Source organism: Myotis yumanensis, unplaced genomic scaffold (genome assembly GCF_028538775.1).
Source record: "Myotis yumanensis isolate MYYU_CA2020_CCGP unplaced genomic scaffold, mMyoYum1.0.hap1 SCAF_2, whole genome shotgun sequence".
Lineage (NCBI taxonomy): Eukaryota > Metazoa > Chordata > Mammalia > Chiroptera > Vespertilionidae > Myotis > Myotis yumanensis.
In genome coordinates, this window is record NW_027223753.1 from 174,430,177 (window position 1) to 174,455,918 (window position 25,742).

The window sequence follows — 25,742 nt, forward strand, 5'->3', positions numbered from 1 at the left end:
CCATACAAATCTCTTCATACTCTAAAGGTATCAACTTTTAATTCTCACCATATGGTTGAATCCTTAAACCATTCTCCATAGTAGTAATGAGCATACTGATGTGGCTTTTCAAACAATAGTTTAAGCTATGTGGAAGAAGAATTTATACTTCCCTCAATTGCTTCTTGTGTTCATCACAGTGTAGAGAACACAGCAGATATTCAATAATATTTGCTGTCTAATAAATACACTATATGTATATAGGTAAGCCGTTATTACAGACATATGTACATTCATATTACACATACACCATTAATTATTAGTCAAAGGTGATGGAACTGAGAAACACACCATGAAAGGGCACAGAGTAGGGTGATCAGTAGTTTTCCATGTTAACCATTAAAGCCTTAAATAAAAATTAAGTATGTCACTCTCTCTCCAAAGAATTAGATAGTGTATTTCTTTGACACAATATTAAATTATTGATGAATCAGAAAAAAAATATTTTGATAAAGGACTTTATAACAGATCTAGCAAATATTGGGACTTACCAAAAGGAAATGCACAACATCTCCTCTGCAGAAAGCAAGCATGGGATTCACAGAATTATGTGCTGCCACAAAGTGCCAGGCCAGCAATGGTACACTGGAAGGATCCATCTAAGTGAAGAGAAGGCCAAAAAAATTCATCACAGTTAATGGGCAAAAAGACAAAGAGAAAACTGATTAAAAACACCATCTGGCTAGTATTCCTTCTACCAATTACTCATTAAAATGCCAACAAAGCAGAGATATTCAATAATACAAATCTGTGTATTTTATTGTATGTAAATTTTATAAGAGAGGAAAAACTTAGATAACTATAGCTAATCATATGCATGCTGATCTTTAGATTAAGAAAAAACAATGATTTCTTTAATTTACTTGGAAATAAATAAATAAATAAATAATTTGGTAAGTAGATGAAGAGATGGATAGATATATAGTAAATATAGTACACTAAAATGTTAATTATAGAATTTAGATGGTAGGTATACAGATGTTTAATGTAAGTTTTTTTCAACTTCTCTGTTTGAAAATGTTCATAATAAAACGTTGGAACAAATACCAATAAAAACATACGAAAAGGATGTAAACACAAAACACCATGATAAACCTCAATTAGCCAATGAAGTTAACCTAAGAAATACTAGTGGCAATCTAAACCAGCTTTGCCAGGCTTCCGCTGGGGCCTAGAGTACCAACAAGGAAAGAGAAACGTGATCTCCCTCAGTATAAGGGCTGCTTTCTGAACTAGTCTTAGTTCAGTAGCATCATTCTCCATCCCATCCCATCCCATCAATACTTCTCCTCACACACACACTGGAAGACCACAACCCTCTGAAAACAAGCAGGAAAGAAAGGAAATCAGGTGTGTATAACATACCAGAGGCAGAAGCCAAGGAAACAGTATGTAGTAGCAATATATGTTAGCTATTGTTTTCTACCAGTTCAGTATCTAAGCAGCAGCTGAAAAAACTTAAAGCAATAAAGGTAGAGAAGTTCAGATCTCATGATCCTAGGAACTCCGCTGTAGTCAACAGCTTATGCTGCTTTGGTCACATCAAGGTAAGCCCAGACAATAATCTTTGGAGTAGACTTCCATCTACCTGGTTTTATGACAATCTCACAGAATTCACCACTTAAATTTTATTTTCCCCAACCTCCTGACATGGTTTTTTTTGCTGAAAAGGTGGAGAAGCTTACTCACACGTCCATAGGGAAAAGTCATCCACACTTTCAAGGATGGTTTCAATCCAATGACCAGTATCTTCAGGAGAAAAAATATCATTTAATATTTATCCTGTCATTTTCAATTTTTTGGTTTTCAAAGCCTTTCTAAAAGGTCTGAGTTTCATCTTCTAAATACACCCACCTTGGTTAAGGATGCCATGGCCAGTAAGGAAAACTGTGTGATGGGATGATCTTTCAGGTCAGGCTTAGAATGAAGAGGCTCAATACAGCACACTTCACCCTTGGAACCACTGAACAGGCATCTAGACTCGCAAGTTCTCACTCCCATCACTCTCCTGAAAATGTAACCAAAAGATTCAGAACCAATTTAGCAATGACCCAAGGAACTATCATCTCTAGCTTGGACTATGACAATAGCCTCCTAACTCCTATTCTGGCCCCCAGCAATGCAAACTCCACAAGACATCAGCATGATCTTTTTAAAATATAAGCCAGATTTATTACTCTTCTAAAAAACACTCCAATGGCTTGCCACTGTACACAAAATAAAATCCAAACTTCTTTACATGTTTTAAAAGGCCCTATATGATCTGGCTCCAGCCTTCACCCTCTCCCATTACTGTTGTTCCTGAGAAAGTCACACTCCAGTCACATCTAACTTATTCCCAGTTGCTCCAGCAGGCCAAGTTTGTGCCCGCCCATCAAAGCCTTTGTGCCTGAATGTCCCTCTGCCTGAAATATTTCTTTCAGATCTTTACATCTGTTGACCACATTATCATTCAGATCTTTACTCAAATGTCAGCTTCTGAGAGAAGTCTTCCTGAATTATCCTCAAGTGCACTCCAGCACACTGACCTGTCTTCTTTTCTTCACAGCACTCATAACTATAGAAATTATTTCATTTGTGTGTTGGTTTATTGTCTGTATCCCTCCCCCAACCCCAACAGCTACAACTTTGGTGCCTAGAACAATGGTTACACATACATATGCTCAATAAAAATTAGCTGAACAAATAAATAGTATTTTTTTAAGCAATTACTTTGGCCTCAGCATTGTCAGAAGGTATAAGAAATACAAGAAACAAAAAAAGTCCTTAAAGAACTTCGGGAAACATAATACACATTATATTTGATATTCTATTTTTCTAAACTCAGCTTTATAAGTGTTCTTCCATGTTATCGAAATAGTCTTTGCTCTTATTTAAAGTATAAATGGGGCAATTCTAAGACAATAAAAACCTTCCTATACCTGGCTACTATGGTTTTATAATCAGCTCAGCCTGAGAACTAAAGGAAAATTAGTGAAATAATCCAGAATAATAGTTCCCCAAATCTGGGGAGTAGTTTAGAATCCCAACTCAAACCTACTAAGATAGAGATTGAGGGGTGGAAGGCAGGCCTGGGACTCCATATGTTCCATAAGCCTCCCCAGGTCATTATAATACAGAACCATAACCTATTTTCAATTACATGAGTTTTCCAGACTTCTTCATGTTCAACTTGAAGTCATTAACCAGAGCTAGTCTTTTCATTTGTCAACAAATGTCCATTAGTCTCTTACTTAAATGTCAATTCAAAAACAGAGCCTCCACTGTCGTTGCAAATTGCAAGAGTTGGATCATCTGTAAACTGAACAGAGAAAAAATTTATTTTCTTGTAACAGGTCAAATGTTAAGAAGGTAGGGGAGAAAAACTTTTTTTAAATCTAAAACAAACATGCTTAGCATTGAAAACACCTTAGCTAAACTTAGTTTATCACTCTAAACACACAAATTTACACATATTCAGAATAAAAATGGTTCAAATCTTTTAAAACCTGTGGTTTTAAAAATGCAAAACCACCTTTCCTTAGGATAAAAGAAAAATACAAACTATAATTCATTAAAGCCCTAAAGTTTTCTACTTGGGTTCTTTAATTTTTTTCTAACTTGCTATTAAAACTGAATAGGATACTTTGGATACATTTGCAGTTGCCTTGTTTTCAAGAATAAAGACACAATAAAAGATATTTGGTATCTTTGGAGAATAAACATGTCTGAATGTGTTTTCTAAATAACTGAGGAGTTAATCCATTACACATAAAATAGTTTAACTTTTTATATAACTATTCCTAAATGTGCTGTTCCTAAATGTGCTGCCTCCTTGCTTTTCTTCAACTAACAGTACCTCAGTTACTATTACTTACTCTTGAAAACTCAAAGTAATAAATAATGTTCACAGTGACAGGCTGTCCTACGGGTTTATGAGGTATGGTAAATGTAGATGTTGTACACTACAAAACTGAATAACTTACTAACTTGTACCATATACAGTGACTGGTCTCCCTAACCCAACGGTTGGTGAGGCATCCTAAATGCCGTGCCTACATGCTCTTAGTCAGGAATGGTTGAGGTACAGGAGACCACTGCAAAATTATTCCTCCTCGGCCTCACACACAGGCATAGTAAAGAAGTCCCACACTTGTGCTCTCAAAGCCTGGCTGAGCAGTTGCCAAAGTGGGAGGCATATACCCCAGAGTATAGGAAAAATAACAGGACTGTATTTTTATTTATTAATTTTCTACATCTTGTGTATGTGTTTTACAATGTATTTAAGTACTAGTACAGTATGTTCATATAATTTTAAAATATATAAACAAATAAAAATACGCAAGCCCAAATGTTATTGATGAGATGTAGAGTTAACTTTGGAGAACAATGAGTAAGAATACTGAAGTGCAAGTGGCTACTGTCAATCCAAAACTACAGAAGTATCTAATCATATATATCTCTTGCCACACTTTTCTCCAATGTCACATGTCTGAGTGCAGCACCACCTTTACCACCATTCCCAAGCAACAGGATAGGTACAACTACTATGCTTTTAACCTGAGCTGCATTCTTCTCTTTTCTCTTTGCCTTTATAGCTTCTTTCCTATTGTTTCTCCTAAAAGGTATGTTTTTTCTGCAAATGGACTGGCCTTTCATAAACATCACCAACTAATTATTCCTTCAACCAAACATTTATTGAGCAGCTACTATGCATAACACAAAATAAATGAGAAACAGATTCTGGTTTCAAAGATCTTAATCTATTAAAGGAGATAAAACATAAACACAAACAACTATAACATATTATCAGTTGGTACACACCATATGAAAAAAGGTCAAAATAAAGTGCCATGATGTTCAGAAAGAAAAGAAATTCTCTCTACTTTTACTTATCTTGGTTGTTTTCATTGTTGCTAAATGCTTCAATGCTTTCTCACAGAAGACTTTTATGTAACTAACCTAAATCCAGACACATAAACTCCAGATGCTTGCAGACTGTAAAAAGCAGATGTATGGATAAGAGAGGTCTGCACAGCTAAGCAACCAAATATGTACCTGATTAAAATCTAGAAAATCTAATTTTAGACTTCCCTAGTTATAGTCCTCTACCTTTTATGCTTCTGAACATGGGCTTGACAACATACAAAAACCAAGCTTTATATTGTATTTACAAATAAAATCTGTGTCCTAAGTTGGTTTATTTTTTTCAGGCCTGTAAAGAGAAAGCCAAGATTCAAATCTTAATGCTTTTCCTTTAGAGGCCTGAAAGAAAATAAAGCAACAGATTCATTTCTAAACATAATGCAAACCTTGGTTCTTTCACAGTTGGTGCCTTGAACCTCAGGGAACTCCCAACAAAGTGTGACTAGGCACACTATCTCAGCAATAAAGCCTTGGTGGACTAAACAAAAGGTAAAAAGACCTTTTAAAATCATCACATGAGCTTCATTAAGGTAACACCTGTCTTTGCTGCCAACCTCTTATCTAGGAGCACATCAGTGTACTCTTTTCCTGCTGTATCTATTAGACATCAATTCAACTTGCAGCTGAATGGTACCATGCTAGCCCACCTCTGGTTTTTCACTTGGGAAAACATCTTGTTGGGCTAGTCAAACAAAAGACAGTTTCTTTTCAGGATTTCTTTTTATAAAGAAATGTACTTAAAAACAGATACAAAGGCATAATAATAAAAAGTATCAGAAAAAGAAAACAAAGATATTACCTTAATATGCAATATTGCTGTTCCTGGAGGATGAGCATCTGTTATTGATCTTAGAAGTTTTCCACCGGCCAAATCCCACATAGTAATCTAAAAGACAACTAAATGCTTTAAAAAACAAATTTATTGCTATTTTTTGGACTTAAATATCCTGCCTTCTTGCTGAAATAATCTATTCTTGGTCTATAAACATTGCAGGCAAAGAACCATAAAGTTAAAATATAACTAAAGATTACAGACACATTAAAGCACAGGGCCTTCATTCCATCTTCATCCACCCCTCATCCCGCCCAATCTACTTCTCCCTTTAGATTTTAAATGTTGTTTTTATACTGACAGGTCAAAGAAATTTCTTTAACGAGTCCATTTCTTTAGGACTGATAAAAATTACAGGAAAGTCTTACTACCAAACTAGCCAGTGATGTATAAGTCACAAGATGAGAAATACCCTATATTATTGCCAGTTTCAGAAGTGGAAAGAAATACCAAAATAGTTATCCAAGAGCACAGTAATAAGAACATGCAAAGCAGAATATACTGTAGTATTTTAAAAGCAGCAACAATTATCTACACTACTGCAAGGAAATAAATGTTATATAACACCTGGGTTTGTTTATAAGAGCTATTTACTTATTCAGACACATGATTTAGGATATTAAAAATCACAGGCTTAAAAGGTCGGGGATTCAAGATGGCAGTGTAGGAAGATCCTAAACTCACCTCCTCCCATAGCTACATATGGAATAATTCCCTCTGAAAAAGACCTAAAAACTGCTTAACAGCTCCTCCACAACAAAGATAAAATGGCCACATCGAGATGGGTAGGAGAGACAGAGATGCAGTCTTACCGAAAACCCACCCCCAGCACAGCAACCCACTATCTAGAGCAGCGGTTCTCAACCTGTGGGTCGCGACCCCTTTGGGGGTAGAACGACCCTTTCGCAGGGGTCACCTAAGACCATCAGAAAACACATATATAATTACATATTGTTTTTGTGATGAATCACTATGCTTTAATTATGTTCAATTTGTAACAATGACAATACATCCTGCATATCAGATATTTACATTACGATTCATAACAGTAGCAAAATTACAGTTATGAAGTAGCAACGAAAATAATTTTATGGTTGGGGGTCACCACAACATGATGAACTGTATTAAAGGGTCGCGGCATTAGGAAGGTTAAGAACCACTGATCGAGAGGAATCTCAAAAATACAGAGCTTCTCCCTGGGGAGTGAGGAATTCATGCCCCCTTCAGGCACTCCTACCCTTGGGGCCTGCATCAGAGAGATGAGCCCCAAAACACCTGGCTTTGTAAACAAAAGGGCTTGTGTCCAGGAAACACAAAGAGTTTTAGGGAACTGAGATTCTGCCCTTAACAGGCTTGCATGCGGACTTGCCCAGGAACCCAGCACAAAATCGGAAGTTTGAAAAGAACCTGAACTATCGGTACAGGAGATTCATTTGCTAATCTTAAAGTGTCTGCTGAAGGGGCAGGGGCCTGATGGGACTCTCTCTGGGGATGGAGGCACTGTTGGGCACCATTTTTTGCTCCCCTTCTACCTAGCCAACACCAGTGGTAATGGATGCCATTTGTGCACTTTCCTTCTACATTGCTACTGCCAGTCACAGTATACTCCTGTGTTGTCCCACTAAGTTGGAGAGCATGTCCCATCCCTACACTCCCCTGCTCTCTCACTAAAACTGGCAGGAGTGTCCCAGCCCGGTGCACTCTCACAGCCCCACCAAAGCCAGCAGGCACACCCCAGCACTGTCCAGTGGCCTCACCAAAGCTGGCAGGTTCACTCCAGCCCTGTGCTCTCCCTTTGCCTTGCCAAAATCAGTGGGAGTGTGCCATTCACACAGGGGCAGGCTTCAGCTTTGCCACACATCTAGAGGCCATAGAGGAGCTCTCAGGGAATGCAGGCCAAAATATGTCATCTTTACACACTCTCTCACTACAGCTTGCTGGTACCTCCCAGAAAGGAGCTTATATACTTGTCTGGAACCCAAATTTTTGCAGCTGTTTCCCAGGGGACACCTGCAGATCACCTGGACTGGAGGCCAGCAGGGTTTACAATTGCAGTTCCAGAGGACTGAATATATTTGTATACATTAAAAGCTGCTGCTGAAAGATGTGGTTTTCAGTCAGCCTGAAACTGGGTGCTGAATGAGATCCCTCCCTTTGTAACACTGGCAGGGCATGGCAAATCCTCAACAACTGGGACCTATCAAAAATAAATCAGGCTGCTTAGATAATCACAAAAGTTCAAGAGACAACCAAGAGTTAGGGCCCGGTTGAAAATAAGGTTCATCTCTCCTACACAAGGTCACTCTTCAAGCGTGGAGAGATCAATCAAAGGACTTGTTTGTATTTATATAAGCCTAACTAATGGACACAGACACCAGGGAGGTGAGGGCATGAGTGGGGGGGGAGAAGTGAGGGGGTTAAAGGGGGGGGGATAAGAAATAAAAAAAGAGAGGGAGAGACAGCTACTTCCCCAAATACAGAGAAACAAATACAGAGAGTCAAGCAAAATGAGGAAACAAATAAATATGTTAAAAAACACACACACACACAAAAACACACAAGATAAAACCTTAGAAAAATATATCTTAATAAAATGAAAATAAGTAATTTACCTAATAAAGAGTTCAAAGTAATGGTAATAATGATGATCACCAAACTTGGCAGGAGAATGAAGGAACACAGTGGGAACGTCAACAAAGACATAGAAACTATAAGAAAGTGGCAACAAGAAAGAAAGAAAAAAAAAGAAAGTGGCAAATAGAAGTCACAGAATTGAAGAATACAATAGCTGAAATGAAAAAAACAAAACAAAACAGGGGTTCAACAGCAAACTGGATAAAGTAGAAGAAAGGATCAGTGATCTGAAAGACAGAGCAGTGGAACTCACCCAAACAAAGTAGAAAAAAGAATTTTAAAAATTAAGCTAGCTTAAGAAACCTAGGGGTTAACATCAAGTGAAATAACATTCACATTACAGGAGACCCAGAAGAAGAAAAAAGAGAGAAAGAGGCAGAAAACTTAAAGTCATAATGGTTGTAGCCCTAGCCAGTTTTCTCAGTGGTTAGAACGTCAGCCCATGGACTGAAGGGTCCCAGGTTCCATTCCAGTCAAAGGCAAGTATGTTGCAGACTCGATCCCCAGCCCCAGGCAGGGTGTGTGTGGGAGGCCACCAATCGATGTGTCTCTCTCACATTGATGTTTCTCTCTGTCTCTCCCTCTCCTTTGCATTCTCTCTAAAAATCAATGGAAAAATACCCTTGGGTAAGGATTAACAAAAAACAACAACAAAATAGATTATTAAAAAAAAAAAAAAAGACATAATGCTGCAAACTTTCCGAACCTAGAGAAGAAAACAGACATCCAGATCAAGAAAACTCAGATGATATCCACATCAAGAGACATTATAATTAAAATGTCAAAAGGTAAAGATAAAGAGAGAATGTTAAAAGCAGCAAGAAAAAAACAACTTGTTACAAACAAGGGAACACCTCCTTCCCCAAAGATTATCAGCATTTTTTTCAGCAGAAACTTCGAAGACCAGAAGAGAGTGGTATGATAAATTAATTCAAAATGCTGAAAGGAAAACTCTTCCAGAGTACTCTACTGGGCAAGGTTATCATTCAGAATTACATGAGAGATAAAGAGTTTCAAGATAAACAAAAGCTAAAATAGTACATCACCACTAAACAGGCCTTACAAGAAATGTTAAAGGGACTTCTTTAAACTGACAGACACTAATTAGTAACAAGAAAACAGATGAAAATAAAAATCTGACTGGTAAAGTTAAATATATAGGAAAGGTAGTAGATTAAAGTTAACATGAAAATTAAAAGACAAATGAGGTAAAGAGAACTAAAACTACAATAAATAGTTAAGGGATACACAAAATAAAAAGTTGTAAAATGTGACATCGAAAATAAAACATGTGGGAGGGAAAGTAAAAATGTAAAGTTTTAGAATGCATTAAAACTTAGCTTGCAGCCTAAGTGCCCATCAGCAGATGAGTGGATTAAAAAACTGTGGTAAATCTAAACAACTGAATACTACGCTGTGGTGAAAAAGAAGGAATTCTTACATTTGCAACAGCATGAATGGAACTGGAGAGCATTATTTTAAGCGAAATAATGAATAACATAAACTGATGAACAAAAACAGATCCAGAGACAGCGAAGCATCGATCAGACTGTCAAATCTCAGAGGGAAGGTAGGGGAGGGTGGGGGTAAAGGGGAGAGATCAACCAAAAGACTTGTATGCATGCATATAAGCCTAACCAATGGACACAGGCACCAGGGGAGTGAGGGCATGAGTGGAAGGAGGGGTGTGTGTGGGGGGGGGGGGGGGGGGGGGAATGGGGGGATAAGGACACATATGTAATACCATAATCAATAAAGAAAAATAAAATATAATTAAAATTATATAATCAATGAAAAAATATCCTCAGGTAAAGATTAAATAAATAAATAAATAAAATTTAAAATGCAAAAAAAACACCTTAGCTTGCTATAAATTTAAAAGATAATAAGAAAGGAGTCTAAGCATAACAATAAAGTCATCAAACTATAAAAAAAAAAAGGGAGCAAGAGAAGAAGAAAGGAATTATAAAACAGCCAGAAAACTATCAACAAAATGGCAATAAGTACATAGCTGTCAATAATTACTTTAAATGTAAGTGAACTAAATTCTCCAAACAAAAAACACAGAAGTGGCTGAATAGATTAAAACACAAGACCCATCTATATGGTGACTACAAGACTCACTTCAGATGTACAGACACACACAGAATGAAAGTAAAAGGACAGAAAAAGATGTTTCATGCAAATGAAAGCCAAAAGAAGGTTGGGGTAGCTATACTTCTATCAGACAAAAGAAACTTTAAAACAAAGTCTGTAATAAAAGACAAAGATGGGCATTACATAATAATAAAGGAGACAATAAACATTAGTAAATGTTTATGAACCCGACATAGGAACACCTAAATATATAAAGCAAATATTAAAAACCTAAAGAAAGAAATTGACAGCGATACAATAATAGTAGGGGATTCTAATACCCCACTTACATCAATGAATAGATCATGAGACAGAAAATCAGTAAGGAAACATGGGCCTTAAAGATGTACTTAACATATAGAGAACATTCGATCCAAAAGCAGCATAATACACAGTCTTCTCAAGTGCAAAAAGAACATTCTCCAGGATAAATCACATGTTAGGCCACAAAACAAGTCTCAATAAATTTAAGAATACTGAAATCATATCAAGCACCTATTCTAACCACAGAGTGTAAAACTAGAAATTAAAAAATCTCAAATATGTGGAGGTTTTACAATATGCTACTGAACAACCAATTGGTCAATGAAGAAACCAGAGAAATCAAAAAGTACTTTGAGACAAATGAAAACAGAAATACAACATACTAAAATCCATGGGATGCAACAAAAGCAATTCTAAGAAGGAATTTCATAGCAATACAGGCCTACCTGAAGAAACAAGAAAAAACACATATAAATAAGCTGAGTTTACACCTAAAGGAACTAGAAAAAAAGAAACAAAACAAGCCCAAAGTTAGTAGAAGGAAAGAAATAATAAAGATCAGAGCAAAAATGACTGTAATAAAGACCAAAAATACAAAAAAAAAAAAAAAAAAAAAAAGCAATAAAACTTAGAGCTGGTTCTTTGAAAAGATAAACAAATAGACAAACCTTTAGTTAGAATCACCAAGAAAAAAAAAGAAGCCTTAAGTAAAAAATGTAAGAAGTTACAACTGATACCACAGAATACAAAGAAGCATAAGAGCCTACTGTGAACAATTATATACCAACAAATTCGACAACCTAGAAGAAATAGATCCAATTCCTAAAAACATACAATCTTCCGAGATTAATTCATAAATAGAAAATCTGAATAGACCAATTACTAACAGGAGACTGAATCAATAATCAAAAATCTCCCAACACACAAAAGCCCAGGACCAGGTAGCTTTACTGCTGAATTCTGCCAAACATTTGAAAAAGATTTAATGCCTATCTTTCTCAAATTCTTCCAAAAAACTGAAGAGGAAATAACATTTCCAAACTCAATTTTGAGGCCAGCATTACCGTGATAACAAAACCAGACAAAAACAAAAAATTATAGGCCAATATCATTGAACAAAGATACAAAAATCCTTAACAAAATATTAGCAAACCAAATTCAACAAAACATTAAAAGGGATGCAAAGATGGTAGAATATTCACAAGTTAGTCAGCATGATACAACACATCTATACTAATAAAAGGGTAATATGCTAATTAGACCAGGTAGACCAGATAACTTCCGGACGTCCGACTTCCTTCTGGACAAATCCATGGTGGCGGAGGCAGTTAGGGGCGATCAGGCCAGTAGGGGTGCAGTTAGGGGGCAACCAGGCCAGCAGGGGGGCAGTTAGGGGGCAACCAGGTCGGCAGGGGGGCAGTTAGGGGGTGACCAGGCTGGTAGGGGAGCAGTTAAGGGAAGACCAGGCCAACAAGGGGAGGGGGGCAGTTAGGGGATGATGAGGCCGGCAGGGGGGCAGTTAAGGAGTGACGAGGCTGGCATGGGGGCAGTTAGGGGGCGACCAGGTCTGCAGGGGACCAGTTAGGGAGCAATCAGGCCAGCAAGCAGAGGCAATTAGGGACAATCAGGCCAGCAGGGGAGGGCAGTTGGGGGCAATCAGGCAGGCAGGCAGAGGCAGTTAGAGGCGATCAGGCAGGCAGGCAAGTGGTTAGGAGCCACTGGATTGTGAGAGGGATGACCGACTGCCGGTGTAGGCCCCATCCCACAAGGCTATTCTTTATATTTTTAACTAGAGGCCTGGTGCACGAAATTTGTGTGTGTGTGTGGGGGGGGGGTGGTCCCTCAGCCCGGCCTGCACCCTCTCCAATCTGGGACCCCTCAGGGGATTTCCAACTGCCGGTTTAGGCCCCATCCTGCAGGGGTGCACACACAAATTTCGTGCACCAGGCCTCTAGTTAAAAATATAAAGAATAGCCTTGGCCAGGTGGCTCAGTTGATTGGAGCATCAATCTGTGCTCCAAAAGGTTGCCAGTTCAATCCCTAGTAAGCGCACATATCTAGATTATGGGTTCAATGCCCAGTTGGGCACATATGGGAGGCAAATGATCTATGTTTCCCTCTCACATCAATGTTTCTCTCTTTCTCTTCTCCTCTCTCTCTCTCTCTCTCCCTTTCTCTATTCTAAAAAGAAAAAAAAAATCAATAGAAACATAGCCTCAAGTGAGGATTAACAGGAAAAATAAATAAATAAAATAAAAAATAAAATCATATGATTATCTTAATGGACACAAGAAATCATTTGACAAAATTCAACATCAATTTATGATAAAAACTCTCAACAAAATGGGTATACAGGCAGCATATCTCAACATAATAAAAGTCACATATGACAAGACCATAGCTAACATAGTCAATAATGAAAAGCTGAAAGTTTTTCCTCTAAAATTAGGAACAAAACAAGGATGCCCACTTTTGCCAATTTTATTCAACATAGTATTGAAAGTCCTAGCCAGCACAATTAGGAAAGAAAAAATAAAGAGCATCCAAATTGGAAAGGAAGAAGTAAAAGTGTCATATTTGTGGACAATATAATTTTATATAGAGAAAATGCTAAAGACTCCACCAAAAAAACTGTTCAAATTAATAAACAAATTCAGTGAAGTTGCAGGGTACAAAATCAATATACAAAATTCTGTTTTGTTTCTATACAATAACAACAAACCATCAGAAAGAGAAATTAAGAAAACAATCCCATTTACAATTGCATCAGAAAGAATAAAATACCTAGTATTAAACTGAACCAAGGTGGTGAAAGACCTGTACACTGAAAATTATAATGCACTGAGTGAAAGAATCTGAAGACGACACAAATAAATGGAAAGATATTTCAAGCTTATGGATTCGAAGAATTAATGTAGTTAAAATGTCCATAGTACCCAAAGCAATATATAGATTCAATACAATTCCTATAAAAATTCATGACATTTTTCAATGAAACAGAACAAACAATCCTAAAACTTATTTGGAACCATAAACACCCAAATAGCCAAAGCAATCATGAGAAAGAAGAACAAAGCTAGAGGTATCACATTCCTAGATTTAAAACTATATTACAAAATTATAGTAATCAAAACTATATGGTACTGGCATAAAAACAGATACAGAGATCAATGGAACAGAATAGAGACCCCAGAAATAAACCCACATATATTACATCATGACAAAGAAGGTAAGACTATACAATGAGGAAAGGACAGTCTCTTCAATAGATGGTGCTGGGAAAACTGGACAGCCACGTGCAAAAAAGAATAAAACTGAACTAAGAATAAAATCTTACACCATACAAGAAAATTAACTCAAAATAGATCAGACTTGAATGTAAGAATGTAAGACTGAAACTACAAGACTCCTAGAAAAAAAAAAAAAAACATAGACAGTAAGTTCCTTGGTGATAAATTTTTGGATCTGACTCCAAAGCATAAATACACAAGTGGGACTACATTAAATTAAAAAACTTCTGTACAGCTAAGGAAACCATCAATATAATGAAAAGGCGATGTACTGAATGGGGGAAAATATGTACAAATCATATATCTGATAAGGGGTTAATATCCAATATATATAAAGAACTCATACAACTAAATAGCAAGAAAAAAAAAAAAAAACTTTTTTTTTTTTTTTTTATGAGCAGGGGATCTGAAGAGCCATTTTTCCAAAGACATACAGATAGCCAACAAGCACATGAAAAGATTCAACATCACTAATCATCAGGGAAATGCAAATCAAAACCAAAATGAGATATCACCTCACACCTGTTAGAATGGCTAGGATCAAAAGACAAGAAATAACAGGTGTGGACGAGGGTGTGGAAAAACAAAACCCTAGTGTACTATTGTTGGGAATGTAAGTAGGTGCAGCCTCTGTGAAAAATAGTATGGAGGTTCCTCAAAAAATTAAAAATAGTACTACCATATGGCCCAGCAATTCCAATCCTGGGAATTTATCCCCCCCAAAATAAAAATACTAACTCAAAAAGATATCTACTGCCTCATGTTCACCATAGTATTTACAACAGCTAAAATGTAGAAATAATCTAAGGGCCCATCAATGGATGAATGGATAAAGAAGATGTGAGACAGATATATATTTATGGACTTCTACTCGGTGATTAAAAAAAGAAGTTTGTTATTTGTGACATGGATGACCTTGAGAGTATTATGCTAAGAGATAGACAAATATATGATTTCACTTATATATGGAATCTAAAAAAACAAGAACAAAACAAAACTCATTGATATGGAAAACAGACTGGTGGTTACCAGAGGGGAGGGGGCTTGAGGGTTGGGTAAAATGAGTGAAGGGGGTCAAGAGGTACAAATTTCCAGTTATAAAATAAATCAGTTATGGGGCTGTAATGTACAGCATGATGACTACAGTCAATAATATTGACTGCATATTTGAAAGTTGCTAAGAGAGTAAATCTTAAAAGTTCTCATTACAAGAAAAAATAATTATATAACTCTGTATGATGACGAATAGTAAAAAGACTTACTGTGGTAATAATTCAGATATATACAAATATGGAATCATTATATTGTACACTTGAAACTAATATAATGTTATATGTGAATTATAACTCAATTTTTTAAAAATCACATACTCTGGCTCAGTCAATAACAATTACTACAAAATCTGAATAAGACAAAAGTGAGACTGAGCAATCTCAGCTCTATAGGCATGTCCCTTTATAATATATTTTGGTCTTCAAGATATTGATCTAGAGATACTATTTTTAAAAAGTGATTTCAACATTGTCTTATGGATAAAATAAAGTTCATATTTACCTGTCCTTTAGCAAAGCCACAGAGAAGTCTTGAGCAGTCGTTGTTAATACTGAGGGCAGAGATGGCTCCATACTGACCTCCAACACTAGTGCTTCCCAGACAGAGTCGCAAGGCTTGATTCTGATCTAAAGAAAGCAATTTGTAAAATCAAGTGAAAGAAATGGAAGGAGTAAATACATATTTATTATAGGCTTGTTTTCAAAAACTTGGGAGGTACCAAGAATCAACTGATTAAGTTACATCATTTTAAATACATGTATTAAGCATCTACTAAAGGCTCAGCACCGAATTAGACACTAAGAATGCGGGGGGGGGGGGGGGGGGGGGGGGTACACAATATCCACACAGAAGCATAATACACAACTTGCTAATGATAAGTAAAAAACTCCATAAGAAACCTGTGTCTCTCCACAAACAACCCCTTTCATCACCCTCATTCCATAATTGTATTTCTTGCTATTTTCAAGATGAAAAGTTACAGGGAATACCGCCTTTTTAAGTAGCTTTAAAAATTGAAAAATCAAATTTTATTAATTTAGAATTTGACTGAAATTTCCATTTCTATTATCCATGAAGAAAAGGTTTACTAAGCAAATTAACAGAACAAATAAAATTATAGTGTTTAACTACTTAACAGAATTATTTCAAGCGTCAACACTTGATATGCTAAAAGCAAATAATTAAAATCTCTACTAGATTAAGTTATTTAAGGGCAAGGATTTTGCCTTAATCAACTCTGATATCTCCAGGAGGCACTCAAATATTTATTAAATGTTATTATCTAATAATTAAAAGAAATTTCTCTAGGGCGTCTCCTAGATAATGCTTATTTTGTATAGCATTCTTTACTGTACCCACTTGAAACCCATGAAATAAAAAATTTAAATATAATAAGGCATGCCTACAAAGTGTAACTTTAGAGAGGAAAATAAATAAATCCACCACACTTGCACAATCGGAATTCTCTCAACTCCCTCAGCAACTGTTTGTATCACCCTTCACTAGTATTAAAAACAATACAAAAGGCCCAAAATGGAGTCACTTTTGCTAAGCCCCCTATCACCAAACTAAGACTTAATACGTAATTAGTTTTGGTGTCTCCCAGGAATGGAATTTTAAACCAGTCAATCAGGAATTGCCTGGTCAGTACTAGTCAGGTCTGACAGACCCATCATAAAGGAAGGTGACCTTGCCACAACCAATCTGCTTTTTGCTAGTATTAACTTCCTTGCTCCATTCTCTTCTGCCTACAGAAGTCTTTCATTTTGTATAGCTTCTGGGAGTTCCTTTCTATCTGCTAGATCAGCAATTTTCAATCTTTTTAATCTCATGGCATACATAAACTAATTACCAAAATTCTGCAGCACACCAAAAAGTGTATTTTTTTGCTGATCTGACAAAACAAAATAGGTATCATTTTGATTCATTCACATGGGATGGCTATTGTTGTGTGAGCTGTTGTTATTTTTTTATTTGACAATCTAAGGGAAAAGAGGTCAGTGCCCTGACTAGTCAGGTATTGCATGTTCTAAAAATTCTTACGTCACACAGGTTGAAAACTGCTGTGCTAGATGATGCTACCTGATTCATAAATCACTGAATTAAGCCAATAAGATATTTAAAATTTGCTTAGCCAAATTTTATTAATATTATCTACATGCTACTTTTTGGAGGTAAATATGTTTTCCACTATGAGAATAAGACCTCTGTAAGGCAAAAGTTGTACGTGAATAAACACTCCCAGAATACTAGCATGGTGCCTTCCTTACACTCAGCGGCATCTGACAATTATCTGAACAGCGTCCACATTTGCAACTCTTCCTTTTGTAAGGGTAGTTATCAGAAACAGCCACAAAACATGCATTCTCAGGCCTAGGAAATATTATGTAAGTCCTTTTGCCCATCCAAAGTTAAATACTGTAAGAATATTTTTCTATGTTCATAAACTGGCTCAAATAGTAATTTCCACCTTCCCAAGGAATTCTGACACAATTGATGGCTGTATGGTATCTGCCACACAAAAAATACTTCTCGTTTACTAAAATCATTTTAGATTTTAGCCTTCTATGATGAATATTCAAAAAGGAGTAAAACTCATAAATATATAAGGGCTGATGTGTTTAAAAAGTCATTATCTTTATTCATATCTAGCATTATTACAATTACAGATTTTTTTTCTACTTTCCTTAATTACATACTTTTTCTTCCCTCCCCTAGTTTAATTTAAATTATTAAGATTTCCTTTATTTTCCTTACTCTATATATGAAGTAACATTTTATTTTGCTTAACTGAAACTGTCTATAAAAACTGGTGTTTCCCATTATCCTTATCAGGGTTGCCTTAAACAGTCAGCAGATTATCCATACACCTTATTTTGCAAACTGTCACGATACAACGGTTGGGCAATAGTGTTCCATACATACCACTACTTTGGGTCATGCGTGTAGGCAATGGATGAACTGACAGTTAAGAGGACAAAGGCAGAAACTCCATTCCAATCTCACAAAGCCCCCAGAGTCTGGGCTCCTGCCTTCCAAGCACAGAGTCCTGTCTGAATATAGTCCTGCTGTGATCCTTTGTAATCACTGCTTTGAGATCCAAACTTTACATAGTTCAGATCCACCAAACTTAGAGACAACCACTACTGCTTTCTGATTTAACAAAGTTCACACTTTAAATTAGAGTAAGTATTATAGCTCAGGAAAAGTAAGAATAGGAGAATTAAAGTGTATGATAAAATAGAAAATAAAGGTACCATTAAGAAAGAGGAAACAGAGAAGAAAAGAGGAAAGGAAAAAGACAGTACGTGATTTGTAGGTTAAAAACCCAAACATGACTCTGCTTTCCTAACTATGGGTCCCCTATACTGAAAACTAGCCAGACAAGAAACCAATTATCAACCTTGGCCATTCCTGAAAGATGTATTCATTTACATCCAACAGGACTGCATTAATAAAAATAATCTCAATTTTTTCTTGATTTTTATAATGTATTCATTATAATACATTATAGTGAATTATAATACATTGGTAATGTCCCTTTATAAGATCACATGGCTATGAAGTGATGCACAATATATAAAATAGAACCTATTTTAACTCCAAAAGATATTTATCAATTCTTATTGCTGGCTTTATACAATCTATTTCTACAGTATCATATTAACAAACTAGCTATTATAGAATTTAGACTAAATTCAGAAAAGGTAGATTTCTGTAGATAAAGGAAAACATAGTCTTATTGGAGTGGTTTCTTTGCTAGAGTTAACTAAACATTCTATAGTCCAAGTAATTCTGGACAATTCTGGGGAAAGGTACAAAAATAAAAATAAAACTTCTTTCAAACACTTAAATTCTGTAGTTACAAGGACAGAAGCAAGAAAGATGAAAATCAGTGCTCTCTGCAAATTCAACTCTCCAGGGGCTCTTGATCTCAATTTAAATGTAAACATTCTATTCTCCCCCTACTCTCAGAAATCTCCTTTGTCTATCATTGGGGTGAAAAGATTAAATTAGTAACATCTCATTTCATTTACAAATTCACATAAAGCCACTTTTGGTTGGCACTGTCAACTTAGTTTTGTGTGTGTGTTAATTGGAGTGGGTCCTTATGAAGCAAATAGCTGGACAAGAAATAGGAAATGAAACTATCTTTTTTCCTATAAACTTTACAAAATTGGCATACAGCTTAAATGAGGAAAAGTACAAAATGGTATAAATGCAAGAGATTATTATTAACAATAAATAGATTACCAATTAATTAAAAGAACTTGTAGCCCTGGTATCACAAAAAGCACATTTATTTGACACTGCAATGAATTATACCTATTTCTTTTATTAGCATACCTTTATAAGTATACTTCACTTAGGGTAGATCTCCTCGGTATATTCTGGGAGTATATAAGAGTAATATGCTGAATAGCAAAGAAAAGTCACAAATAATGCATAAAGCCTATAATAGCTATCAAATCTAAATGTGAACATACTCCCAGAATTTTTCTTCTCTTTCCATGTACCAAAATTAACCCAATCCTCTATTTTTTTGCCCCTAATTTGTTTTAACTAGTTCCTAAAGACTGTCAAAGTAGGAAACACCTAGATCCAAGAAGGAATCAAATTTAATTGTGTGTGTAGAGCTCTACTGTTATTGGCAGTATCCATCATTCTTCAGTATTACTCTTTTCTTACCCTTTGAGTACATTAAAATATTCTCTAAGACCAAAGGAGAAGCAAAGAGATACTAAGAAACATTTTTCATCAATGATTATAAAACAGCAAAAACACTTTTACCTGACCTCCATCTAACCAACACACAGAATTAAAGTTCTCATTCCCTCTGTAAAGGTTACTGACTGAACCCAGATAACACTGAATCCCCACGGCTAACTGGCTATTTTCCGGAATGCTGATCCTTACAAAGAGTCATTTTGTTCATTCCCAAACTTGTTCATGCCATTCATGCCACTCATGTTACTGTACTTTACAAACTTAATTAAAAATATATAAACTGATGAAATAGAATGAAAAAGAAAGGGCTATCATTTCCATGAAAACTAAATGAATGCTTTAGAGAAAGTTGGTAAAGATAAATTGCTTTAAAAATTGTCATAAAATAGGATGTGTGCAAGATAACTGCAGAAGATTCAATAGAAGTTTTATGAAAACCTAGTATTTTGTATTTGATTAATTCACAGGTGTCTACACTCTTACCTCTTTTTTAAAAAACTAAAAGTGCAAATTTTGCATGACCCATTATTAATGCAGTTTATGCCAAAAAAGATGCTGCAGACCTCCATCTGGCAGATACAAACTCAAAGTAAAGGCTTTGGTATATATCAAAAGATTAAGGGGGAAATGAATATTTATATATTTTCAGTTAAAACATCTAAGGAATGCATAAATTTATAATTTTTAACAATTCTCTGTTTTAACTTTCAATTAGCTGGTTTTCTTCCATGAGCACTTCATAAGAGGGCACTGACTGATAGCATTCTCTTTCAAAATTAAAAGGTCAAAAGAGAAAAAGTCACTCATGCAAACCAAAATTACTATACCTTTTCCTTTGAATCCATGGAGAAAAGATCAAAAGAGAGAAAGCAAGAGATCAGATCAAAAGTTCAGAGAAAAGACAGGTAAAATTTCAAGAGTTTAAATGACAAACTATAGTTATCTATAAGAAGGATACTAATTGTGATTAATTGATGTCTCTAGAGTTTATGGTTATATTCGGGTATTGGTTATTGGAAAAGAGAAAAGACATAACATTCAAATTACAGCACAGTAAGTAAATCCAAGTTCATTAGGTTTGATAAAAACAAAATTAATTTTCATCTTGGCTGGGTGGCTCAGTTAGTTGGAGAGCCATCCTGTATACTGAAAGGTTGGGGGTTCGATTCTCAGTCCAGACACATACAGAAGGCAACCAATCAATGTTCTCTCTCACATTGATGTCTCAATCTCTCTCTCTCTCTCTCTCTTTCTCTCTCTCTCTTTCCCCCTCAATTGATGTTCTCTCTCACAATGATGTTTCTCTCTCTCTCTCTCTGTCTCTCTCTGTCTCTGTCTCTCTCTCTCTCTCTCTCTCTCTCCTTCCATCCCTCCCTCCCTCCCTCCTCCTTCCTCTCTCTAAAAAAACAAAACAAAACAAAAAAACAACTACCCCCCTCCCCCAAGAAGACAGTCTACTAAAGTATGCTAGCAACCTAAAAAATGGAAAACTAAGGACCTTGGGATAGGGAAACATCTTTATTAATATTTGAATTTTTGAGATCCTCATATAGGTAAGATCCAAGATACACAATAAATGCCATATATCTCTAATTCCACACGAATAAGCAACATAGAAGTAGACACAGACACTGGGGCGGTGGGGGCTTGCCCTCAGGAATGGGAGTGGCCGGGTGAGGGGGATCAAGCGGGGGGGGGGGGGGGGGGGGGACGACACATACGTAATAGTTTAAACAATTAAAAAAAAAGAATAAACAACATACATCATTCTTTATAAAGCTTATAATGATTACTATTTTAATGTCCCAGGTTACTATTCCAATGGGGAATCTTACTAATTAAACAAGTATGGTTCTTCCTTCTACACTTTATCCTATCATCAATGAAGATGTTTAAAACAATCAGCTGTAACACAAGTCTTCAATCCAGACACTTCATAGTATTATTATTCTACCCAGGTTTTCAAGCAAATTTAATCAATTTGTTAAAACTCATTGTCCAAATATATGATTCTTACAAAAATGAGTAAAATTTATTAACACATAGTTAAAAACCCAAAGCACAATCAGAATATTAAGATTCTTTCTCAAAATATTCACTCTAGAATACTTTCTTTTCCATTAACTTATAATAAGACTACTATTTCATCAGAAAGCTGCTGGGATTTAAGGAAAATTAGGAAGCATGCCCAAGGAAATTAAGGAGACATTAGCAAAAGATAATATACTCTTCACCTTTGTTAGTTTTTGTTTTAATTATATTCATTTTAATTTGTTGCATTAAGCTCTACATGGGTTTTATTATAAGCAGGTACATATTCTTATAACTTCGTGGTAAGGAGGGAATGTTAAAACAGATAGAGTTGAGGAAAAGTAATGGTAAGTGGTAACAAAAACTCAACATTCATTCTGCTGACAGATAAATATATGCATTATATTCTATCCACTTTCACTTTAGTTCTTCTTTTCTTCACATATCTTGGAATTGGCCTCCTTTTCTCTTAGGACAGGAGAATTGCTCAGAATGAGGGGGCATGCACTGATCTAGGATTCCATATTCCTTGATTCTAACCTTGGCTTTGTGCATGTCACTTAACCCCTCTGGTTCTCAATCACCTCATATGTAAAATAAGGGGACTGAACTAAATGACCTTTTAAGATCCTTTCCCAAAATCCTATCAATCCAATACCTGTTATGGTCCCCATAGGAAAACAAGCATTCCTACACCTGATAGTTGGTAAAACTTTCTGGAAGGCAACTAGACAATACATATTAGGCATGTTTAAGATGTTCATACCCTGACCTGGGATATGACTTAGGACTTTTAGGAATTTGTTCTAAAGAAGTAATCACATGTACAAAAATGCAGTAGCAAAGATGTTTACCACTATACTGTTTGTTTAGAAACAACCTAAATGTCGTATAGTAGGAAATTATTATGTAAATTATGGTAAATCCATCTAAAATAATATTATGTAGCCATTGAAAATAATGTTACAGATGAATATATAATTACATGGACAGATGTTCACTATAATGAAAAAGCAAGTTACAAATTACATGATCCCATTTGGGGGTAGGTATATGCACACAAGCACACACACATGCGCGTGCACACAAACACATACACACACACACAGAAAAATATTAGAAGGCTATATACAGATATGCTAGGGACTATTCCTGCATGGGAGAATTTGGTATTTAATATCTTCAACCTTTTGCTCACCTATGTTTTCTAAATTTTCTATTATGAACACATATCAATAATGGAATCAGAAAAATATTATTTAAAGAATAAATTTATAATTCTCTTGAGAGAACCAACCATATTTTTCATTTCCATTCTTCTCATCTCCAAACAATAAAATTCATATTTATGTCAATCACCTTTGAAAACAGTAGGTATAAAAATCACATGATAAATAAGGCTTTGGGCATAATAAAAAATTTTATAAATAGGAAACTAAATTGTTCAAAAACAAGGGAAAATAACGAATCCTATATAATAAAAAGCTAATATGCTAATGGTCATGACGCCCTCATGCTGTAATGACTGTTCAGCAGGAGGCTGTGTGCGAGGCAGAGCAGAGTCACTGTGTTGCTCCAGAGACAGGACAGAAGTGGGGAGGTGCCCAGAGGAGGCGGGCCCATCCCATGGTGGGGAGGGCGGAGGTGAGAGCCCGTAGTGCCCCGACCTCACCAGTCCTTCGCCACCCACCACTCGCATTCAGAGCACCCCGCCGCCCACCTGCCAAGGGAAGGAGCGCAGCGCGCGCACCACCAGGAAGCAGCACTCGAAACTCTGTAGCAGATGCGAGGCTTCCACGCTCTCCTCTGGCGCCAAGATGGGGCAGAGCCGCCACGTTGCTCCCGAGATGGGCAGAAGCAGGGAGGCGCCCAGAGGAGGCAGGACCAGCCCGAGGCAAGTCTCGGGACCAAGGGCGGGGCTTGAAGTGGCCAGAGAAGGCCGGAGGGGGTGGGGGCAGGGCCAGACTCACTTGAGGTTAGGGTGTCAAGGCGGGGGGGGGGGGGGGGGGCGGCGGGCGGGTGAGCAGGTGGGGGGGGTGTGCATGGATGGGCATGGCCACATGATTTCGCACGCTGAGCCTCTAGTATAGTAAATAAAGATGTAAGGCCCACAAAGACCAAATTGTGGTTCTGCTATTAAAGTATCCCCCAGTAATCCTTCTATAATATCCTGTGGATTTCTTAATGAAATACAGTGTCATCAGGAACTCCATTTGAGATGAAAAAGACTTAAGATCCAGAGAACACTAAAAATGACAGAAAAATGTTTATAGTTTTTAAATTTAAAAAAAAAATGTTCTTCTAGTAGTGTTGAATTCAAAAGCAAAGAAAGATTAATGAAACAGGGGTTAGTCTCAGACAGGAAAAAAAATGAGAAAATAAGTAAGATTAACCTCTTCCATATAAATGAAACTAGTTAAGTTCTTGTCTCAACCAAGAAAATAATTTGATTAAGGGCTAAAAAATTTATCAGTTTATGGTAGGGGATTTACAATAAAAAATAAAAAGAATTTATTGTCAGTGAGAGTTACTAAAAATTACTGAGAATGACCAAGAACCTCTTTCCTGAAGATCTTCTAGAATACCTATTACTCAGATATGAATTAGGATTAAAAAAAATCACCCTACCACTCACCACCAACAAAAGGCAGACAATATCACAACCAAAGTTCCCTTCCAACTTCGTATTCTTTTTGTCTAGGTCTACAGAGAGTCAACAGGTATGACAGCTCATAAATTCATAAAGAAAATAAATTTGCAACAAGCAACAAAATGAAGCTGAGTCAAGTAACTTATAACTATAAAAATACTGCTGTTTTTCAAGTTCTTCTGTTTTTTCCCCCAAGAAAATATAGTTCACTCTGTAAACTATGATTACAAGGCATTATAAAACCCAAAAGGATACTTAATATTTAAAGTAAAGAAAGTAAGTACTTGGAAAATTTACCAAATATTAAAGCCAATCCATGAGATGTACCCACTGCTATCAGACTGGACACTGCCTGAGAACAAAAGAGAAGATTATATTTTAAGATAGTAGAGCAAGGATCTTGAAATAAGCAGAGCTGAATTTGTTGGTCTTCCTTCCTCTAGGCAACAAATGACATATCAACTATTACAAATAAGGAGAATTTCATCTAAGAGGCAAAACAGGAAATGAAACTCAGGACATTTTATTTCTGGGACTCCCTCAAAATTTACTCTAAGGGTAATAATCTCAAACTAGTATATGTTCAACATACTAGAGAAAAGCATGACACTTAACTTCCCTAAAGCAAAAATTCAGAGGTCCAGACAAAGTAAGAGGCACTAATGCTTCCCAATCAAGAATCTGCTATGAGGTGTGGAGAAGGGATTAGAAAGCTCTTCTCTAGTTTATTCCTAGGAGCCAAAAGACACCAGAAATGTTCAAAATTCAGCCGACTTCCTCACCATTTAACTAATAAAAGAGCTACAGGAGGCAGCTGGAACTAGTCAGGAAAAGAGGGCACAAGCGTGCTTTCAGTATGCCCCAGTTCTCTATAATCACTTCACAGATTTACTTGGTAGGCCTGGCAAGAGGGTTCAGAGCTGTACTATCTACCGCAAAGTGATTTTACCAAATACTGTTTTCCACTCCCTATAACCAAAGGGAAGCCAAATCACAGAAGGAGCAAATTTACTTGGGCAGGGTAAAACCACATACAAATAAACCTGGAAAACGCTAATCATTATTCCATTGTGTGCTTGTCAAACAAAAGCCTGAAGAGTAATAATATACTAGAAAGAGAAGAGTCAACAGGGATACATTTTAAATCTGGTAACTGGCAATAAGTGACTTATAAATTTAT

The 25,742-nt window shown here is 36.3% G+C and overlaps 1 protein-coding gene across 3 annotated transcripts in view; it reads right to left on the bottom strand.

Moving 5' to 3' along the window:
* Positions 1-25,742, bottom strand: part of VPS8 (VPS8 subunit of CORVET complex) — a 245,328-nt gene that overhangs the window by 186,115 nt on the left and 33,471 nt on the right. For 2 of the 3 annotated variants that reach the window (XM_070406658.1, XM_070406657.1), the window contains exons 7-13: positions 24,860-24,914; positions 15,655-15,779; positions 5,744-5,830; positions 3,273-3,340; positions 1,894-2,047; positions 1,729-1,788; positions 531-638 (exon numbers count right to left, since the gene is read on the bottom strand). In XM_070406658.1, the coding sequence (XP_070262759.1) occupies positions 531-638; positions 1,729-1,788; positions 1,894-2,047; positions 3,273-3,340; positions 5,744-5,830; positions 15,655-15,779; positions 24,860-24,914 (657 nt within the window). The other variant, XM_070406659.1, reaches the window with a different exon arrangement.